General features: G+C 50.1%; 1 protein-coding gene across 1 annotated transcript in view; it reads left to right on the forward strand.

The window, feature by feature from the left end:
* Nucleotides 1-7,405: 7,405 nt before the first annotated feature.
* NRP2 (neuropilin 2) overlaps nucleotides 7,406-17,885 on the forward strand; it is a gene marked incomplete at both ends in the record, with an annotated part of 42,338 nt that continues 31,858 nt past the window's right edge. The window contains one exon of the mRNA XM_010160967.1: nucleotides 7,406-7,583. Within this exon, the coding sequence (XP_010159269.1) occupies nucleotides 7,406-7,583 (178 nt within the window). The remainder of the gene's footprint in view (nucleotides 7,584-17,885) is intronic.

The raw sequence follows: 17,885 nt of genomic DNA on the forward strand, positions 1-17,885 counted from the left end.
GCTGTGAAGCGCTGTTCTGTGCAGGGCTTGAATGCCTGCCTTTCTCTGTGTCCCTCCTAGGAAGATGGTGAAGCCAAAGGACACTGTCCTTCCACTCTGCTTATGTTTTGTTGAAAGGGTCCTTTGGAACCTGTTTTTTTAGGGGATGCGTGTGGGGAGAGCAGGGAGGAAAACCCCAACCCCTCGTGTATGTAGGCACAATATGCACACACTCACCATCTCTGTGGTTCCTCCTCTCTCTTCACAAGCATGCAAATCTCAACCTTTTCTCTTACGTGCAGAGCCCCTCCGGTCCCCACCACCTTGCTGCCTGACACACGTACTCCTGCATCCTTCCCATTCCTGCGCCCTCCCTCGCACACCCAGAGCCCCTCGGCAACTTTCTCCCTCATGCACACCCCCAGGCTCGTTCCTGCTTCCCTCTCCTTCTGCTTGACTGCTGAATATGTGCTCAGCATGAAACAATGTGTTTAAGACACTCGCCAGAATGTGTAATAACTTGGGCGCTAGCAGTGAGGCTCAGCAGTAGCTGGGTTTGAGCAAGCCGCCGTAAAGGCTGAAGCCGCCGCTGCTCACCAGCGTGCATGGAAGGACCCGCAGCAAGGCCTCTCCTGGGTGGCACCAGAGGTGCTGCTTCCCTTCTCATCCCATCCCCTTCCATCCGTGGGGCTGCCTGCTGCCAAGGCACTGGGTTTGGCTCTGCGGCTCCAAAAGGGCCCTCAGGAGGGGGCTGAGTCAGGGGTGTTGCAGGATTCGGAGAGGCTCTGCCAGACGCTTTGGGAAGAGGCAGAAATAAACTGTTATTGCCCTGTGGGGAAAGCCAGGATTCATTTTTTGTGAAGAATGGACCCTGACAGATGGGCTCGAAAGGTGTGAGGAAGCTGGGAGGGTGCAGGGGGAGATGAGAGAGGAGATAGGCTTTTTTTTTCCTTCTTGGAACTGTTGTAATAACAATACTAATTAGTATTTCAGAGGCATTGAGCACCTTTCATCAAGCCCGAAGCTCTTTAGAGAGGAATCCTAGGTGAATCCATGGCGCTTTCTTTAATGTGTGGAATTAGAAATGTCTGTCACTTTTCCTCAGTGGCCCTCAAACCATCCTGTTATTGATAGCATTCAGGAGGGTGGCTCAGCAGATTGGTTCATCCTCATATTATTTCCTAGTGTAGCCCATAGGTAGGGTGGCAGGCTGCCATGCAGGAAGCCTCTGCTTCATTTCTGCCTCTGCTCTGAGTCTTCAAGATTCCCTGAGTCTCTGTTTCCCCACCTACGTTACCGGCAAGTTTAGTTTCTTCAGAAACTGCCAGATCTGCAGCTGGAGGGCTCCTGAAGCTGCCACCTATTCCTGGGAGATGGCAGTGTGTTACCGTGAGACTTCAAACCCTTGGGAGCTTAACTAAGAGGCAGGAGAAACAGGCAATTCCTGCAAGTTCAATATGCAATTATCCCCCTCCCTTGCATGCACACACTTGTGCTCGCTCAAATGGTTACCGGAGTAGGCAGGAGTTGTGATTCCAGACCCACCGATTACATTCGCAGGGAAGCTGGGAGAATTGTGTGCACAGCTATCTGTACAAAGACCAACGCTATTAAGCCGGTTGCCCTATTGGAATTGTATTTGTCCGTGATATAAGATGACAAATAACAGAGTTAGTGGAAGTGGCACCACGTGAAACCAGGATATGAAATCTCATGAAAGGTACAAGGGGAGTGGGGAACCAACAACGCTCCAAAGGGGCAACATTTAAAGGTTGAGGGTTGCCACTGACTCAAGTGGTACAAAGCGTTGCCAGCCCCTGGAAGGTGACTATCCAGAACCGCAGGTGTGGAAATTGGCTGAATTCCAGTGATTTCAAAGCAAATTACCTGGATTTGCATGCAGGATTTGGCCCTCTCATTTTCCATGGTGAAGCTTGAGTAGGTCTCTATTTCAGGTTTCCACTTAATTCTTCCGTGGATTAACATGGCAAAGGAAGTGCAGGTATCAGAAATCTCCAAATCTCCCTCTCTCTCTTCCTCTTTCCAACACTCCTCCTCACTTAAAAATAATTTTAAATGATCCCTTTTTGCAACGACTCACAGCTAAAATGTTCCATTTGCTGAGCTTTCCGGTGTTCCCCTCTCACTGCTGTCCAGCGCTATAAAGTGAATATATTGCATCCCTTCCCAGTTGCCTTAGGAAGTGGTCAAACGGCTGCATTCCTCAACTGATGGATTGGCGCGTTCCTTTCTTCCTTAAGCCCAGACAGTGTTTTTATGAGCGTGTCTCGTGATAGGCTTGAGACACTTTGAATCAAACAAAATCCTCGTTCAGATCACAAAAGCAGTCTTTAAATTCTGCTTTGCTGTGTTTCTACTTTTAAGTGAAATTTTAGTTAAACTGGAAAAGCCCTTGATGAAATGTTCAGGGGAGTTTTCCCAGTTGTGTGAAATCCCAAGACGTGGATGTGGGTATCACTCTGGGATGTAACGTGCGTGTAAGTGCTTTGTGTTGTTTGGGTGTGTTTGCCCATTAATTTGTTCAGGAAGCCTTTGAAGCTTTATCTCACAATCCAAAGCAAACACGCTTCTGCTAAAATGATCTATGTTACTGGGGATAAAATATCTAATCTTATTAGCTTCCTCTGCACTATGTCTCTCACCTCGGCCAATGGCTCAGCTGTATCATTTAAATCTAAGACTTCTCATCTGTGTTCCTGCCTGATGTGACAGTTGTGCCGTACAGTTTGGGGTGAGAGCCCCTGCCATGTTAGCTGTGCCCAGACTCTTCCCCCAGGGCCAGAGCCTGGGGAAGGAGGCAGGATGAACATTAACAGTAATGAATCCTCAGCAGAAGAGATCTGTTTCTCCCCTTTGTGCAAGGCTTTGGCAAAGTGCTTGGACACTCGTGGACCTTTAAAAAAACTTTGCTTCATGAAGAGATGTTTGACTCTAGTGGGACTGAAATGCAGGGTTTGGTGTGCAGGGCTCGTGCCAAGTTCAGCAGCTCTGAGAGCAGTAGGTCACATGTGCCAGGACCCGTATTTTGCTGTGCCGTTGGAGGGTTGGCAGAACAGATCTCCTCTGCCCAGCGCTGAATCCCAGGATGATCCAACTTCTGCGATGGTTGGATGAGAGTGTGGAGCTGGGCTGTGAATGCCTCACATGAGGATGAGAAATAAGTGACAAGGCCAGGCAGTGCATCCCTCTGCTGTGAGACTCCTGGCATCTCTCTCCTTTGCTGCCCTTGAAGGCTGCTCTTTCCGAGCAGCACTGACACTGATGCTTGCCTCTAAGGCAACAAGAACACCTTAAATTTTGTGTGAAGCCCTGAATTACATCCCCAAAGTAAACTGAACCCAGCAGATCAAAACACGTGATAGCTTTCTGCTGGACACTACAAGCTCTGAGAGGCTGTAGTATGTGTGTTTGTTGTGAAACGGGCCTCTCTGGTGATGATTATTTTTGTTATAGGCAGAGTTGGCTTTAGTTTCTGTGTTGAAAGTCCAACAATAACAGTGAGCTCTGCTCTCCTGGGGTGAGGGAAATCCAGGGGGGTTTAATCGGCAGGAAATTCAAGTAGGAGAAGGCTCTGCTCCCGGCCTAAGGTTGCAGCATGTGCTGATGAGCTGCAGAGCTGAAAACCCCCAAGTGTGGGTGGAAGTTCCCGGGCCGAGCTGTTATTTTTGGGTCCCCTGAGTGATGATTACTCATTGTATCCTGGGAGACTTCATCGGTCTGGATGTCTCCAGCAGGGTCTGCCCCCCGCAAAGGGTGAGGAGCTCAGCTGCTGATACCCATCTCCATGGGAAGCTTTGGAGTTGCCCGCTGTATGCTGTGGTGTTCAGAGGAGTCTGCACCCATGAGCTTCTCCAGGTCTTCCTTTCCCATTCCTATGGCTTGGTTGCCGTCTGCTGGTGTAGATTCCCTGTTGAGGTGATCCTGCAAGGAAAGGGTTGCTGGGATAATGTAAATCATGTGGTGGGCCTCAACAAAGGAAGGGATCTGGGAATTTCCCATCCTGAACACAGCCTGCTCCCGCACTACCAGGGAGTGCCGACCTGTCTACCTGCCATTGAGGAGCCTGGCTGTTCTCCTGTGGCCTTGCCATCGGCACAGCACTCCGTTGGCCCCTGCACCGTGCAGGCTGGCAGGGTCCCCAGCAGTTTGCTTTCAGCGCCTGCATTTTGCTTACTGAGCAGCGGGATGTCCCATGCACCTGGCAGACTTGGCTTATACTTCAGAATTTAATTTTAATTTTATTAAGTGAATTCAGGGCTGGCAAAAGCTGCCAGAGCCCATTAGCTGCGGAGCACATCTTGCTTCCAAAGCGTATAGCCTGGGCAGTAGCCATGCCACTCACCTTTTTTATTTTTATTTTAATATTTATTTTATTTTTGTGTGGATTCAGTGCTTCAGTTGGAAAGGATGGGTTTATGCGGACACTTGACCCTCTACTGTGTGCAAAACAGGCCTGACTTTATACAGAAAGCCAGTGCTTGGCACGTCTCTTGAGGCAAGCCATTTGCCCATCAGTGTGCACAGTGATGTTTTTTTTTTGTTGCAGGTGTTTATCTGCTAGATACCAGTGAATCAAGAGAGAAAAAGCCCAATAGGACAATCACAAAGATATTTAAGTCATTTTCCCTTTTCAGATAGCTGTCAGAAGCCTTGGTTACCCTGGTGTGCTATTGCCCACCACGTGGCCTGGTGGGTGCGTGGACAAGGCAGTGCTGAACTGAAGTAGCCCCCTTAATTTCTCTAAACCTTCTTGGAGAGGGATGAGTGAGAGGACACAATCTGTTCCTCTGAGAGATGCAGGTAAGCTTTCCTCAGGTGGAAGACTTTCCCTGTTGCAAAAAAAAGATGGTGAAAGTTTCCTGGTGGTATCTGAACACCTGAGGGATGTGGCTGGTGCTCCTGTCTGCTCAGTGGTTTCACCTGCTTGTCCCATTCGCTGCAGAGACCACAGTATCAGGGAGCTGGGCTCCAGCCCTTCTCCCTCAGGCTGTCCTCACCAGCACCAGCAGTTTAACTTGGGCACCAAAATATCCGGAAATCAAGATCTAGCCCAGGGATTTCCTGAACTCAGTCCTGCTGACTTATGATGGCCTCACAGGCCAAGAGAGCAGTTTTGGGGTCAGGGTAAACCTGGAATACTGCTCCTGAGTTTGTCAGGGAAGAGCCAGAGTGAGCTGGAGCCTGACACCCCTGTTCACATAGCAGTTCCCCTCTGACTGGTTGAGTCGCAATGGCTTACAAAGTATTCGTAGTATCCGGCGTGAGTAAGGGGCTAGCAACTCCTGAGTGGTGGGTGATGTTGGTGGTATCAGCCTAGCGGGTAGCATGTGTGTGAAAGCTGGAGAGACAGGGAGGGGATGACGAGGTGTGGAAGGATTGACTATATTTTCATTGCTTCGAGACTTTGCCCTTTCCAAGAAAAATAATCTGCAGCTTGAATATTTCTCTTTGCTGGAGGGGGTGGACATGTGTGCAAACGAGGTGTGAATTTTTATGAGAAGGTGTGAAAGTGTGTACATGAGTGAAGTGTGAATTACACGTCTATTTGTACATTGATGTCAACAAGTCCGTGAATTTCTTCCTTCCATCCACGTGAACATCTCCCTTTCTCTCTCTCTCCCCAAAACCCACATAGACACGTGTGTGGGCAAATATGCCTTGCTGAGAGAAGAGATTTGTGCAAGAATGTAGGTTCCTAAGTGTTTGTGTGTTGACCAAGCTCTCCTGTGGAACAAAACCAGATGTTTTTTGGTATTCTCAGCTCTTGCGTGGCCGTGTTGTGATTTTTTTCCCCTTTTATTTTTCAGGATGCTTGTGAGATTATTTTAAGAAAAAAGGGAAGGCTGCAGAGATGCCTTTGGTTGTGTGAAAAGAAAGTTATTTTGAAGAATGAATGTGTTGGAGGGCATGAAAAATATGGGGAAAACTGAGATAGTGCTTTTTCATGGGGAAGGAAGCCTCACTCCCCCACGAAAGGCCCTCCGCTTGCCCTTATTGCCATGCAGGACATATGCATTTTCTGCAGGGAGCAGGTTGTTTATTTGAAGTGCTCCATTCTGGGAACCATTGCCACCGAGGGGTCCAGCCTCGCTCCTGCTGCTTGCCTTGGCTCTGGCAAGAGAGCGGTTTGAAGGGGGGCTGGGATGTCCCCACTGGGAGTGGGCAGACTCTCAGTGGCAGGGGACACCCCATTGCATATCGTCAGGGTTCCACAACGCGGAACAAGGGTCACCCTGTACTCCTGCCAGCCTGCCCTGTGGAGGGGCTTGGGGTTTTGCCCATTTTGCTGGGTGTGAGGAGGCAGTGCTGTCTTCTGGGGGGTGTGAGGAGGCAGTGCTGTCTTCTGGGGGCAGCTGTGGCAGCCCGTGGGGCCGCGGCAGTGGCAGGGGAGGGGGGGCAGCAAGAGGCACTCATCAGGGGCCCCGTAGAGAAAGGGACTTTGTTGGGATTTGTAGTGCGTTATCAATTGACCCTGTGATGCAGATTTTCCTCCCAGCAAGTAGTGCAATAATAAATTTGATTTGCAGCATTCATGAGATTAAATGTTTTTTTGAAGATGAAATCACCCTCCAGGGCCTGTTCTAACCCAAGGCAGAGAGTGCTTCCTCCACTCACCACGCAGCCGTTGCCAGCCATTTGTGGGCTAGCCCCACAAAACCACGGCTGCTGATTGTCTGTGTCTGCAATTCCAACGGCTGGGTTAGCTTGAAAGGTTTTGGGAGGCAGGAGGCCAGTCTGCAGAGATGGGTGGTGGGGCAGGCGGGGTTGGGGAGGGAGAGTACAGCAAGCAGGGAAGGGCTGACGTGGATCCCCACGGGATCCCCACGGGCTGGGGCCAGGAGGGCCGGAGCTGTCCTCAGCGCGGCCGCCATCCACATGGGTGGGCCTGGGCTTGCCGTCAGCCCCGCTGTGCCTCAGTTTCCTTCTTTGGTCACAGTAAAGCTTCCTGCACTCCTGCAGCTGCAGCTGCACCAAGGGTTGTATGTGTCCACATTTTAATGTCTCATGAGGCAGCTGCAGGAGACTGCCACAGAGCAGCTTGCAGTGGAGTCAAAAGAAGGGATAAAGCGAGGCAGCTCTGGATAATCTGATATCAATCTGTCTCTTACTTTAGAGCTCTGTAATTGCCTCAGCAAGAGCATTTATTTCTCTTTTCTGGTCTGTGTGAAATGTGGTATGTAAGTGTGGCAGGAGGTGGAGGGGGAAAAGGAATAGGTTTGTTGTGTAGAATAATTGCCTTTGCCCAGAGATTAATATGAAATATTAGATCACCAAATGGATGGCAACAGCCTGGAGAGGGTTGCCTTTATCAGACCACCCCTAGCAGGGGCCCAGAGGGATTGGCTGTGCGTGGCCGATGCCCAGGACCCATTTCAATACCTTGTTCTCTTCTGTGTCTCTGCAGCTCAGCCGTGTGGGGGTCGCCTGAACTCCAAGGATGCCGGGTACATCACCTCCCCAGGGTACCCCAATGACTACCCCCCCCACCAGAACTGTGTGTGGGTCATCTACGCCCCTGAATCTAACCAGAAGATTATCCTCAACTTCAACCCTCACTTTGAAATTGAAAAGCATGACTGCAAGTAAGAGCCTTCCTCTTCTTCTCTAGTACATAGACACCTCCTCTTCCTGCTTTTGCCTAGTGGTATTGGCCCTCTGCTTCCTTCTGCATGAAAACAAGCATTGTCCTGAGCTCCCATAATGCTGTGTCTCCGTGCCTTTCAGGGGCAAGTGTGCCTCTACCAACTGTGTGGTTATAAGGTTCTGGTTTGGACGCAGGATGAGCCTGCTCTGCATTGAACTGGTCGTTCTTAACTCAGCCTGATATCACCTGAAAGCAAGAGCTAACTGGCATTCAACCTGAGCATGACTTTGGTTCAAAGGCAGCTTGTTTTTCTCAGTGTCGAAGTGGCCTCACTATCCTTTTAAACTGTGCTGGGAGAGCAGAGCAATTTTCTGGTGTGTAACTAGGCAGAGAGCCTTGGGTCTGGAGACCCAGAATGGGCCATGTGAGGCTGGGGGCTTGGGGGTCCCAGCTGTCTGGGCTGGATCTGACTCTCCACAGCGCTTATTCTGTTGCATTTGTTAAAATGGGCGTTTGGTTTTCTTTACTTTTTTTTTTTTTTTCTATTTTCTCTAAGAAGGGACTCAGATACTAGATGTCCGGGAAAAACAATTAACAGCTAGTAAAGAATAATTAACGGCATCAAAGGGCACCATAAAAGGCTGAGTTAATAACATGGTCTCAGCAGATGTATAAACCTGTGTGTTTAATCTGGAATCCACAGCCAGCTACAGGGATGCCTTAGCCGTGAAGGAGCTTGGGACCTCCTAAAACAGGCCTGATAGAGCAGCCTTGCCAGAAATGCTCGTCCTGTTGATTAAAAGGGGGTTATAGATGGAGAGGGGAACCCTGTTTGCAAAAAGGACAGAGGGACAGGTGAAGCATTTATGGGGCTGTGGAAGCAGTCCCGTGGAGAACAAAGAATTCAGCATGGGTTTGATGATGTACTGAAGGTTATGAAGTTTAGAGCTGGATCCTCAGCTACTATAAATCAGCATAGCTCCTCTAACTAATGAAGGTGTGCTGATTGATGTCACTGGGGATCACGTCACCCCCTACAGATAAAGCCTGGGCTAATAAGGCTTTGAGCACCATGACCTCTCCCTGAAGTCACTGTGTGTGCAAGGCGTTTAGCACTTTGCAGGACCAGGCCTGTGTTTAGAGAGGGGAGAAGGCAGAGAAAAGTTTAAACATAGATGGGCATAGATGAACACAACAAGGGCTCAGCAGTATGCATGAGAATGATGGTTGCTATTAGATTTTATTATTGCTTGTACAGGCTGAACTGTATAGCGTTCTCACAGCTAATGCAGTTGCCCCAAACTGACCATTATAAAAGCTTTATAGGCCTATATTTGCAGTCTGTGGAGCATGTGATAGGTATGGGTCACGGTAACGTGTGAAGGGCAGGGGTTGAACTGGGCAAGAGGGACTCCAGCTTCTGCCTCTCCAGGGTCTCAGGCAAGCAAAGCCAGGTTGGTCAGAGAGCAGAAACCCTCATGGGCACTTGGCTTTTCCTCCACTTGCAGAAAGCTGTCAGTTTTAGCTCTGAGCACCTTGGATAACTTTTACCATGTTCTGTTGCCTGTGAGAGAGCGGGGTCTGGTCCTGAGGTTCAGGTGGTATGTGCTGGAGGGGCTGCCTGGGCATTGGAGATGTTGTCAGTTTACTGCTTTCTACTTTACTGTCGCAGATGTTCTGAGTGGCTGCTGTGTGATCTCACCCTTTCCCTTTCTGCATGTAAGTTCATGAGGGAGGCTTTAGTTAAAGCAGAAAGGTTTGAGTTGGAGCGTTTTGGTCCCCAATATGGGACAGGAATGATGGAGGGTTTGTCAGGGTCTCTGATTCCGTTCAGCTCCTGCGGCAACTTTGTTCTCTAGAAACAAGGTATTAACATCAAACCTCTCCTGGAAATGAAGTTTGCCTGCACCGGTATCCCCTCAGCTGCCGCCTGTGTGCAAGTGAAACCGTGGTCATCTGCGGTGCACATGGGCTTCTGCTGGCCACAGGTATGAGCTGGGAGCTAAGTTGACTTTGGGTGCCTGCTCTGCAGAGCTAGCACTGCAAAGGAGTGGGTTTGGAAGTGCTTGACGGGAAGCATAACCAAATGAAAACAGTGCATGATAAATACTGCCTGAAAGAAATAGATAGGAGAGAGGTTTTGGGTGTTTTAAGTGACATACCAGAAGGAGACAAGAATTAACAGTGTGTAGTGCTTGGAAATTAAACAGTACTAATAGGTGACCATGCAGTAATAAATCTCATCAGAGTGTCAGAGGGTATTTTATGAAAAAGCAAGGGCCTCATTGCAGCTGCAGGTGGGAACCTTAACAGCAGTTCAGCATCAAATAAATATAGTCTCAGGGCAGCACCCTTCTTCTGACATCTGATCATTAATATAAAACACATTGACACAAAGGTGTCAGGCTCATGAACCCCACTATGGCGCTTTGTCTCTGGGCAGGCAAAGGTTCCCCCTTCTCTGGTATTGCTACCTGGCAGCTATCGGAGTGGGAGCAGGACTAGTCTGTGCTTCCAGCTGCCAGAGGTAAACACCATAACCCCTTCCTCTGTTACTTCTTCCTTCGACATTTTATTTTACCTTATTAGGCTAAAGTTTCTCCCTCATAAAGCATAACATTTACATTCCTAAAACCCATTTTAAGGCCTACAGAAGTATCTGTAAAAGTCTTCTCAGTTTTACCGTGTCCTTTCTGGCCTTCCTTCTATCTGTTTTAGATTTCCCTTTGGGACGGGAGGCATTTCCTCCTGTGTTTTGTACAGTCCCTGGCACCCTGGGGACGTCTGTGGAAAGGTCAATGATTTCCCCTTGCCGGGCAGCTGGCCGGAAAGCGCCTGCGTACCTGGTGCTGCCTGGACGCTGGAGCGAGAGCTGGCTGCAGAGAGCGGCTCTGGCAGCCGGCCGACCCTGCCCGGCTGGGGATGGATGCCTGGAGGTGGCAGCCAGGGGCAACTCCTCGATGGTGATATTGCTGTTGTTTTTCTGGAGGCACATCTGGGCTTTTATTTTTCAGCCGTGTCCAGCTGCATTAAGAAGTAACTGTACCCCACCACCATCGTGAAGGGAGTAATTTGGTATAACTGAAGCCCTGGAACATATATCTCTCTCTCTGTGCTTCTGTGCTCCGAGGAAGCGCCTTACTTTGGAATGCACTTCAGGTTAAGAAAATTGGCCTCTCCTGCTGCTGTGGCTCTTGTGTGCCAGCACAGTGGGAATCCCTGTTGCTGGGTGGGCACGCTGTGATAGGGAGTATGGGACCCAAGCCATTGTTCATGTTGTCCTGCAGCCCTGTGGCCACAGCGGTAACGGCAGAGCCAAAGGGAAGTTTGATGTTCTGATAAAAAAGCTGCCAAACTATTCGGAAATAATTGTCATAGCCTGTTTGCTCGCCGTTTCTTCCTTTCTGTGCTGCAGCTGTTGCTCGGGCACTGCAGTCCTGCACCGTCGGTGTCTGCTTTCTGAACAGGAAAATGGCATCCGGTGGGAGAGCATACTGCTCCAGCGGAGAAGTGTTTCCATGTCCCCGCATGGCAGGGCGGTAGCTGGGCAGCCTTGTGCAGGCCAGGGTTTATTTGCGACCCCAGGAGCGACCTGAACGGTTTGCAATAGGTGTGTGATAGGAGTGGCTGTCCCAGTCCCGTGCAGTCACGTAGCTGAGCTGCCTGCTCCTTGCTAATTGCCATTTTGCTTTCCTGTTGCTGCTGCTTGCTTGGAAAATCCATGTCAGAGACCTCAGCCCTGTGTGAATCACTGAATGTATAACCACCTTTTCCATTCGTGACTCCCTCACACTGCTGGGCTTCTCTTTGGACCATTAAAAGCTCCCTGCCGAGATTGGCTACTGACTCTGCTGTCCCTGGCCGCACTCGGCCGACTGCCCGAGGATTAGGCTGGGCAGAGCCACTGCTGAGCGCCGGGATGTTGCTGTACGCGCGTGGCGGAGGCATGCTCCCTCCAGCCTGCAGCGAGCAGGCTCATGCTCCCTCTATGAGCGCAGACCTTTCGTCTGAGTCATAGCATCTGCACCAGAGGAATGTTATTTAAAAAAACCCACCACAAACCCGACTGATAAACCCACTGGCACGGTATGATTTTCTGTAGCCCTTTCCAACGATGCTGCAACTGGGTTGTGATGGGTGGGATCCCAGCCTGGGGAGGATTTGGGGCTTGCAGCCCCCTCTGGTGGCACATGCCAAACGCTGGCAAAGGTTTCTGGAGAGAGAGGCCCCGAGGCTCCAAAAATAGGCAGGAGGCAGCAAATGGGAGACTGCCCAGAGCTGCACAGTCAGGTTCTTCCTACTGACTTTGGCTTCCCATGTCAAACCCTGGGGGTTTCCAGCAACAGTAACTGGGGCCACCATAATAAGGAAATGTATGCAGTTGTCATTGTGGCCTCATAAGCACCACGGTGGCGACAAGGGAGTTGAACCAAGTTCAGCATCCTGGTGTGCGATGGATACTGGGCAGGCATGGCAGGAGATGCCCCTGCGCCAAGGCTGATGGGCAGAAGGGACCAAGGGTTGGCAAGGGAAGACACCAAGCTTACAGCACCCTCCCGCGGAGCGCTGCCTGCCAGGGGATACTGGCAGTAACATGCTGGTGTTCCCAGGCCACAGTACACAGGGTGAGGCACCTAGGCTCAGCTAGCCAGCGAAGGCCTCTTATAGCATCATGGCCACCTCTGGTGCTTTTAGCAAGCTGGGCGCTGGAACAAAACAGTTCTGCATCCTTCCTAGAGAGCAGCAGAGGCACTGGCCCAAGTTCCTTCCTCAGGTGGGGAGGAGCTGCAGCCAGCCCTAGTGCCCCCAGACAGGCAGGCAGCTGGTGTCTGCAGTATTTGGCCTGGCTCTCTTGACCATCTTTTTCAAACAAGAGCTTAATATTGCAAGAAGCCATCTTTCCATCAGCAAAGGTTAAGAGTAGACAAGGCAGCAATTATGGACAGCTAATTAGGAAGTGCTTTGAAAAGTATGCATAATTAGCTCATTAGTAAACATTTTAGAAACAATGCAGTTCATCTTGAGATTAGGAAAATGCTTAGAAAAGAGAATTACATTTGGAGGACTACAGAATGTCGGGGGCTTGGGGGCACAAGGGGAAGTGACTGTATCTGCTGGAACCCTGTGGGAGTCAAGCTTTAACTGTGCAGAAAGGGGAAGTCAAAGATGAGGTGTTAAGGAAGGCATTTGCTTGCTCATACATTTGTGGCATGGGTAGCCAGAAGCAACATTTCTAACATACAGGAAATAATTCATTCTGGGTAATGTGACACTGCAGCTCAGCTTGTCTTCAAATGAGCTTCTACTGGTTTTTAACTGTCCAGCATCTGCTGTATGGTTCATAATTCCCGTCAAGCCTAGGTCACTTTCCGAAATGAAACACCAATTAATGGGTTAGCTGTGATGGCGTTAGACTAGCGCATGAGTTAACAGCTCAAGGTTGTTCACATCTCTCTTCTCTCCTGTCCATGCACAGAGGTGTGGGAGCTCTGCTCATTCCATGGCTGTGTTTCCCCATGCCCCAGAGCCTCTCCGCAGAGGGACATGCCAAGTCCAGCCTCTGCAGAAGGTGATGTCCCCAAAGACACTCTCCTGGGGTCTCCTGTGTCCCGCCAGCTCACCAGTATCCAGTGCGTAGGAGTCAGATCTGGTTTTGCACCTTGTTTCCTGTTGGCATGATGACAAATTGAGGGCCAGCTGGTGACACTAGGAACAATAGCATTAGAGATAAAGACTTCTCCCCTCCTTCCTGCTAGTGAGGAGGGAGAGGTGGATGTGGTGGTGTACTCACTTCTTACTCAGCCTCTCTGGCCAGCAAGGGAGAGAGGAGAAACCTGTGTGTCCCCCACAGTGGCTGGGGAGGGAGCAAGCACAGGGCTGGCTGTGGTGACTCGTCACTAAGCTGGTTCAGGAATTAGCTAAAAGCATCAGAAATGTGTGCCTTTTGTGAGCATGCAAGCCACAGGCGAGCTCTAAGACCCTTGTGCCTTTGCTGACACCGCTTAGCACAAACACCATAGAGCAGGAGTAGAGCAACCCCACTGAAACGGCCTGATGGTAACCACAGCGCTGAGATGCTCATGCCTTCAGCAAGGAGCCCCAGACACCTTCGCTGTCCCTGCAACAGCGCTCCGGCTCACTGGGTGACACCAGGTGACACCATTCACAGCAGGGTTGGCAGTGCTCTTTGTGTCACGAGTTTGCTGTCTGGATGCAGGAGTTAGGTTTAGTGAATGTAAGGAGAGTGCCAGAATGATATTTAAAAGATCATCCCTTTTTTTGTGAAGGACCCGACAAAGCCCAGTAAAGGCAGCCGGAGGTTTTACCTTGATTTCCATAGGAACTAGATTAGGCTTTTAATGAGCAACTGTTTGCCTTGGCTACATGCAGCCTTTTTAATGGATATCATCCCTATTGTCAGGCTGTAAGGGGAGTGGCAGACTCACAGCACTATCAGGGCTTGAGTTGTGAGATCTGGGTTCTTCACCTTTCCTGCTATTGATTTACTGTTCCCGCTTTGGCAAATCACTTTAAATTCCCCACTCTCTAAAGAAGACCTGGGCATCTGCAGGCATAAGCCCCAGTCTAGATAGCAACAGTGCACTGCACACTCCCCTGCAAAGGCTGCCGCGTAGCAGCATCGCACAGGAGCAGGTCAGGGCGCTGCAGACGACGATTGGTTCGTTCCCAGCCTTTTCTGGCCGGGTGCGAATTCTGCAATTAAATATGAATGCAAAAGAAAAAGAACAGACTGCAAGGAGCAGGCTGAAAACAGAAGAAATTTCTGGTTGCTTTTGGACAGAGCTCAGCACAGAGCTTATTTATAAGGATTGGGGGAGGTTAGATTTTAGTCTGAGACAAGTTCTCAGTTTTCTTTAAATCAAGCGGCTGCACACCACCATGGAATGGCAACGTAATAATATGTTGCAAACCACACTCTGGTGATCCTGGAATTCCTTATAAGTTAATAGCAGTCATGGTCCACTAATCACAGCCAGGATGTTTTAAGCAACTGTCTTTGATATATCAGTTCAAACGCACCATAGAAAGCCTTCCTTATGCTGCCTTTGCAAATAGATCAGTAGGTCATTAGAAAGAGAGAATAACCTGGGTTTTTTTGTTGGAGTTCCCCCTGCCCCCGAATCCCAAGGAATTCTTGGGATATACGTACAGCGTTGCTGAGCAATCACACTCCAGTACTATGGTGGTGGTTTTAAAGTAGCACTGGGTCAGACGTGGAGGTATTAGTGTTTAATAAATTGCTAGAAGCAGTGGGCTCTGACAGCAGAAACCCTGTGCCAAAGACGTAGCGCTGTTGCAGATGGCACGGAAACCGGCAAGGCAGCTGTGGCTGCCCCGAGCACCACTCCTTGCAGAGGTACAGAAGACACTGCAGTGGGTGTGAGGGGCAGGGCGCCCCTGTTTTTTGAGGTGGGGTCCCCCTTTGCTGAGACAGGCAGCACTTGCCCACCAGTGGTGGGAGAACCCGGGTGCTCAGCCCTGTGCCTGCCGAGGCTGTGCCGCATGCAGGGCGTTTGCATGGAACGTGCTCGGTGTATTGGAAACCTTCAGGGAACCTTGGGAGCTGGGGTTGTTGACAGATGTCCAACGAGGAGTAGGACCCCCCCGCCGGCAGCAGGAGAGTTTGAGGCATGTGCTCAGCTTCCTTCCCCTTTTGCAAGTGTTGGTGTGAGGTTTCATTTACATTGTTGTTTTGAAGTGAAAAAGGAAGGTGTAACGCCTGGCTCTCGCCCTGCGTGCCTTTGGTAATGCTGATGTTTGGCTGATAATCATAGGCAGGAACAAGGTCTGGGATCTCCATCAGTGGAGGGGACTGACTCACCATTGATCTGTGTTGACTGCATCATGTTGAAGTTTTTTGACCCATTTGATTTCTTAGGTTTTCTTTTGTGAAAACCCTCTGATTTTTCTGCCATTCAGGAGCAAAACATTTCTCTGTGTCTTTAAATATGGCAGATGGGGATTTCTTCAGATGTCCAACAACTCAATTGAAGGAGACCTCAGGAGACCTCTCCCCTTCCCTGTCCCCCTTCTCAGCCTGTCTTTTCATCTGCAATCTGGAGATGTAAGGGCTATAGTAATAGAGTGTCAGAGGAAGTAATTGATTCATCACATGCCGGGAGAGGAGACTGTTGCCTTCAGTGTCAATGGAGCTGAACCACAGCTTGGAAGGGTGAGGGAGGCTTGTAAACACTCCATGGCTGAGCTGGCAGGACAAAGCAGACGCACTGCCACAGCTCAGCAAGAAGGTGACACAAAGGGTTGCTTCAAAGAAAATCTTCCTGAACAAAGCAGTGGCAGGGACCTTTGTTTGTGGGAGAAGCAGGGATACTCCCATCCCCCTGTTCCCAGAGCTCATTGAGGAGAAAAGGTACCAACCAGCTTCATGCAGCAGCCCACTCCCTCGTCTCTGTCTCCCTCTTCCGTCTCTTCCCTCAGGGGTACTGACCAGCCCCTGCAAGCAGCAAATTCCTCCCACACCCCAACATAGATCCTGCTGCCTCCGAGACCTGGGTGGGAGGCCACCACTGCTGTAAACGTGCAGCAAGGCACGAGGTGTGCACAGCACTCGCCCTCATCCAGGCGTTGGTTGAGCTCAGACCCTCGGCGAAGGTCTGTTCAGATGGCTGTTGAGCTGCAAGTGCCTCTATTTTGGGGAGGAGAAAGGGGCAGGAGATGCTGTGCTACCTACACACCATGCAGGGAGGGATGGGGCAGGTTTGGTGTGCTGTTTTCCTGAGAAACCACTCTTACTACAAGCTGGCATGGTTGAGTTGTTGTGGAAGTGCCCAAATAGCAGAGGCTGCCGGCCAGCCTTGGCGGCAAAGCTTCGCTTACTTGTGTGTCGGCTGAGGTGGGAGCTGGGCTGAACAGGCTGTGTCTGAGAAACGGGGGGGTCAGAAAGCTGTCCTGTGGGGGGCCGGGGGTGACCATCCATCATTAACGAGGGATACAGGCAGCCAGGAGCAGGAGGGTGGGCTGCTGTGAGCTCTGTTCTTGCAGCCTCCTTCATACAATTGGTGCTTAATGAGGTGTTTGTTTCGGTTTTGTGCTGAAAAAAGCCAGTGCAAGTGAGTGGTATGTGGAAAACCGAGCTGCAAAACTCCCATCTGATCCCAGTTATTACCAGCTCTTTTCATTCTTCATGGCATGCTGTGTCTGAGGCCATGCCTGATACCCTGCCAGTGAGGTGCGACAGGACACCCCTTACTATGTCGCTGTGGAGGACGTTTTCCTCCGGGAACAGGGCTGGGCACAGCAGAGCATGTCAGCATCCCCTAATCCTCACCAACACCCGCCAGCCAGCCCCCAGACCTTCAGCCATCAAGGCCAGCCTGGCCCAGACTGGTCTTCCCCTCTTGCCCAGGTGGTTGGGTGCTGGATCCCACCACAGATGGGAGCCTCTTCACCTGTTCCCCCCACTGCAAAGCGAGCAAACTGAGCGTTTGCCCCTCACCTTCTGCCTGCTCTGTGGCTTTTGAGCAGTAAATTTTCCTCTTATGGTTGTTATCTTTTATTATATACATTTTTCTTCTTTCTGTTAGTGATCAAGTGCCTGTGAGTGGTGACAGTAAAATGACATAGAAACCAAAGTCTTAATTTTTTCTACAGATGGATTGTAGCAGAAGGAGGAAAGTGCAAATGCAGTTTCTCAAGTGTCCTGCATTTTGGGGTATGAAAGGGTTGTGAGTTGCTTCAGTTCCCTTAGAGCAGCAGCAGAAGGCAGAATGCCATGGAAAGAGGGCTTATTCTTATCATGTTCTATATATTTGATTCCTGGTCTTGCCGTGATTTTTTCCCCCCCAAAGAATACCAAAGACATCTTGCAACAGAAGACCCCTGTAGCTAAAGATAGAAGGGTGAGGCATTTATAGAAACTGTTTTGGGGACAGAAATAAAATTAAACAGCCATGTGTAACTCCTGAACAACAGCCTGCAGAAAACCCCTAAAGTGCACATTAGCACATCTTGTTTTCTTATATAATGAACGGTTTTCCAGACATGCCCCAGATGAGAGCACTTCTCTACTCCAACGCGCCTTTCCGCAGCGATCTGGCAACACAGCTTGAAGAAGGCAGCCCGAGGATGAACGGCAAAGCGCGGGGGAGCCTTTGCTCTCCCGTCTCGGGGGGGTGAAGTATGCTTAGGAGCTGAAATTCCCTCCTGAATCAGAACTTGCCACAGGAGCAGTTTGCAGCTATGTTTTATTCTTCCCTTTGCAAGATGTATTTTGGTTACCTTTTTTTTTTTTTCACATAAGTTAGCAGTAACTGCTGAC

Source organism: Eurypyga helias, unplaced genomic scaffold (assembly GCF_000690775.1).
Source record: "Eurypyga helias isolate BGI_N326 unplaced genomic scaffold, ASM69077v1 scaffold29170, whole genome shotgun sequence".
NCBI classification, from domain to species: Eukaryota; Metazoa; Chordata; class Aves; order Eurypygiformes; family Eurypygidae; genus Eurypyga; species Eurypyga helias.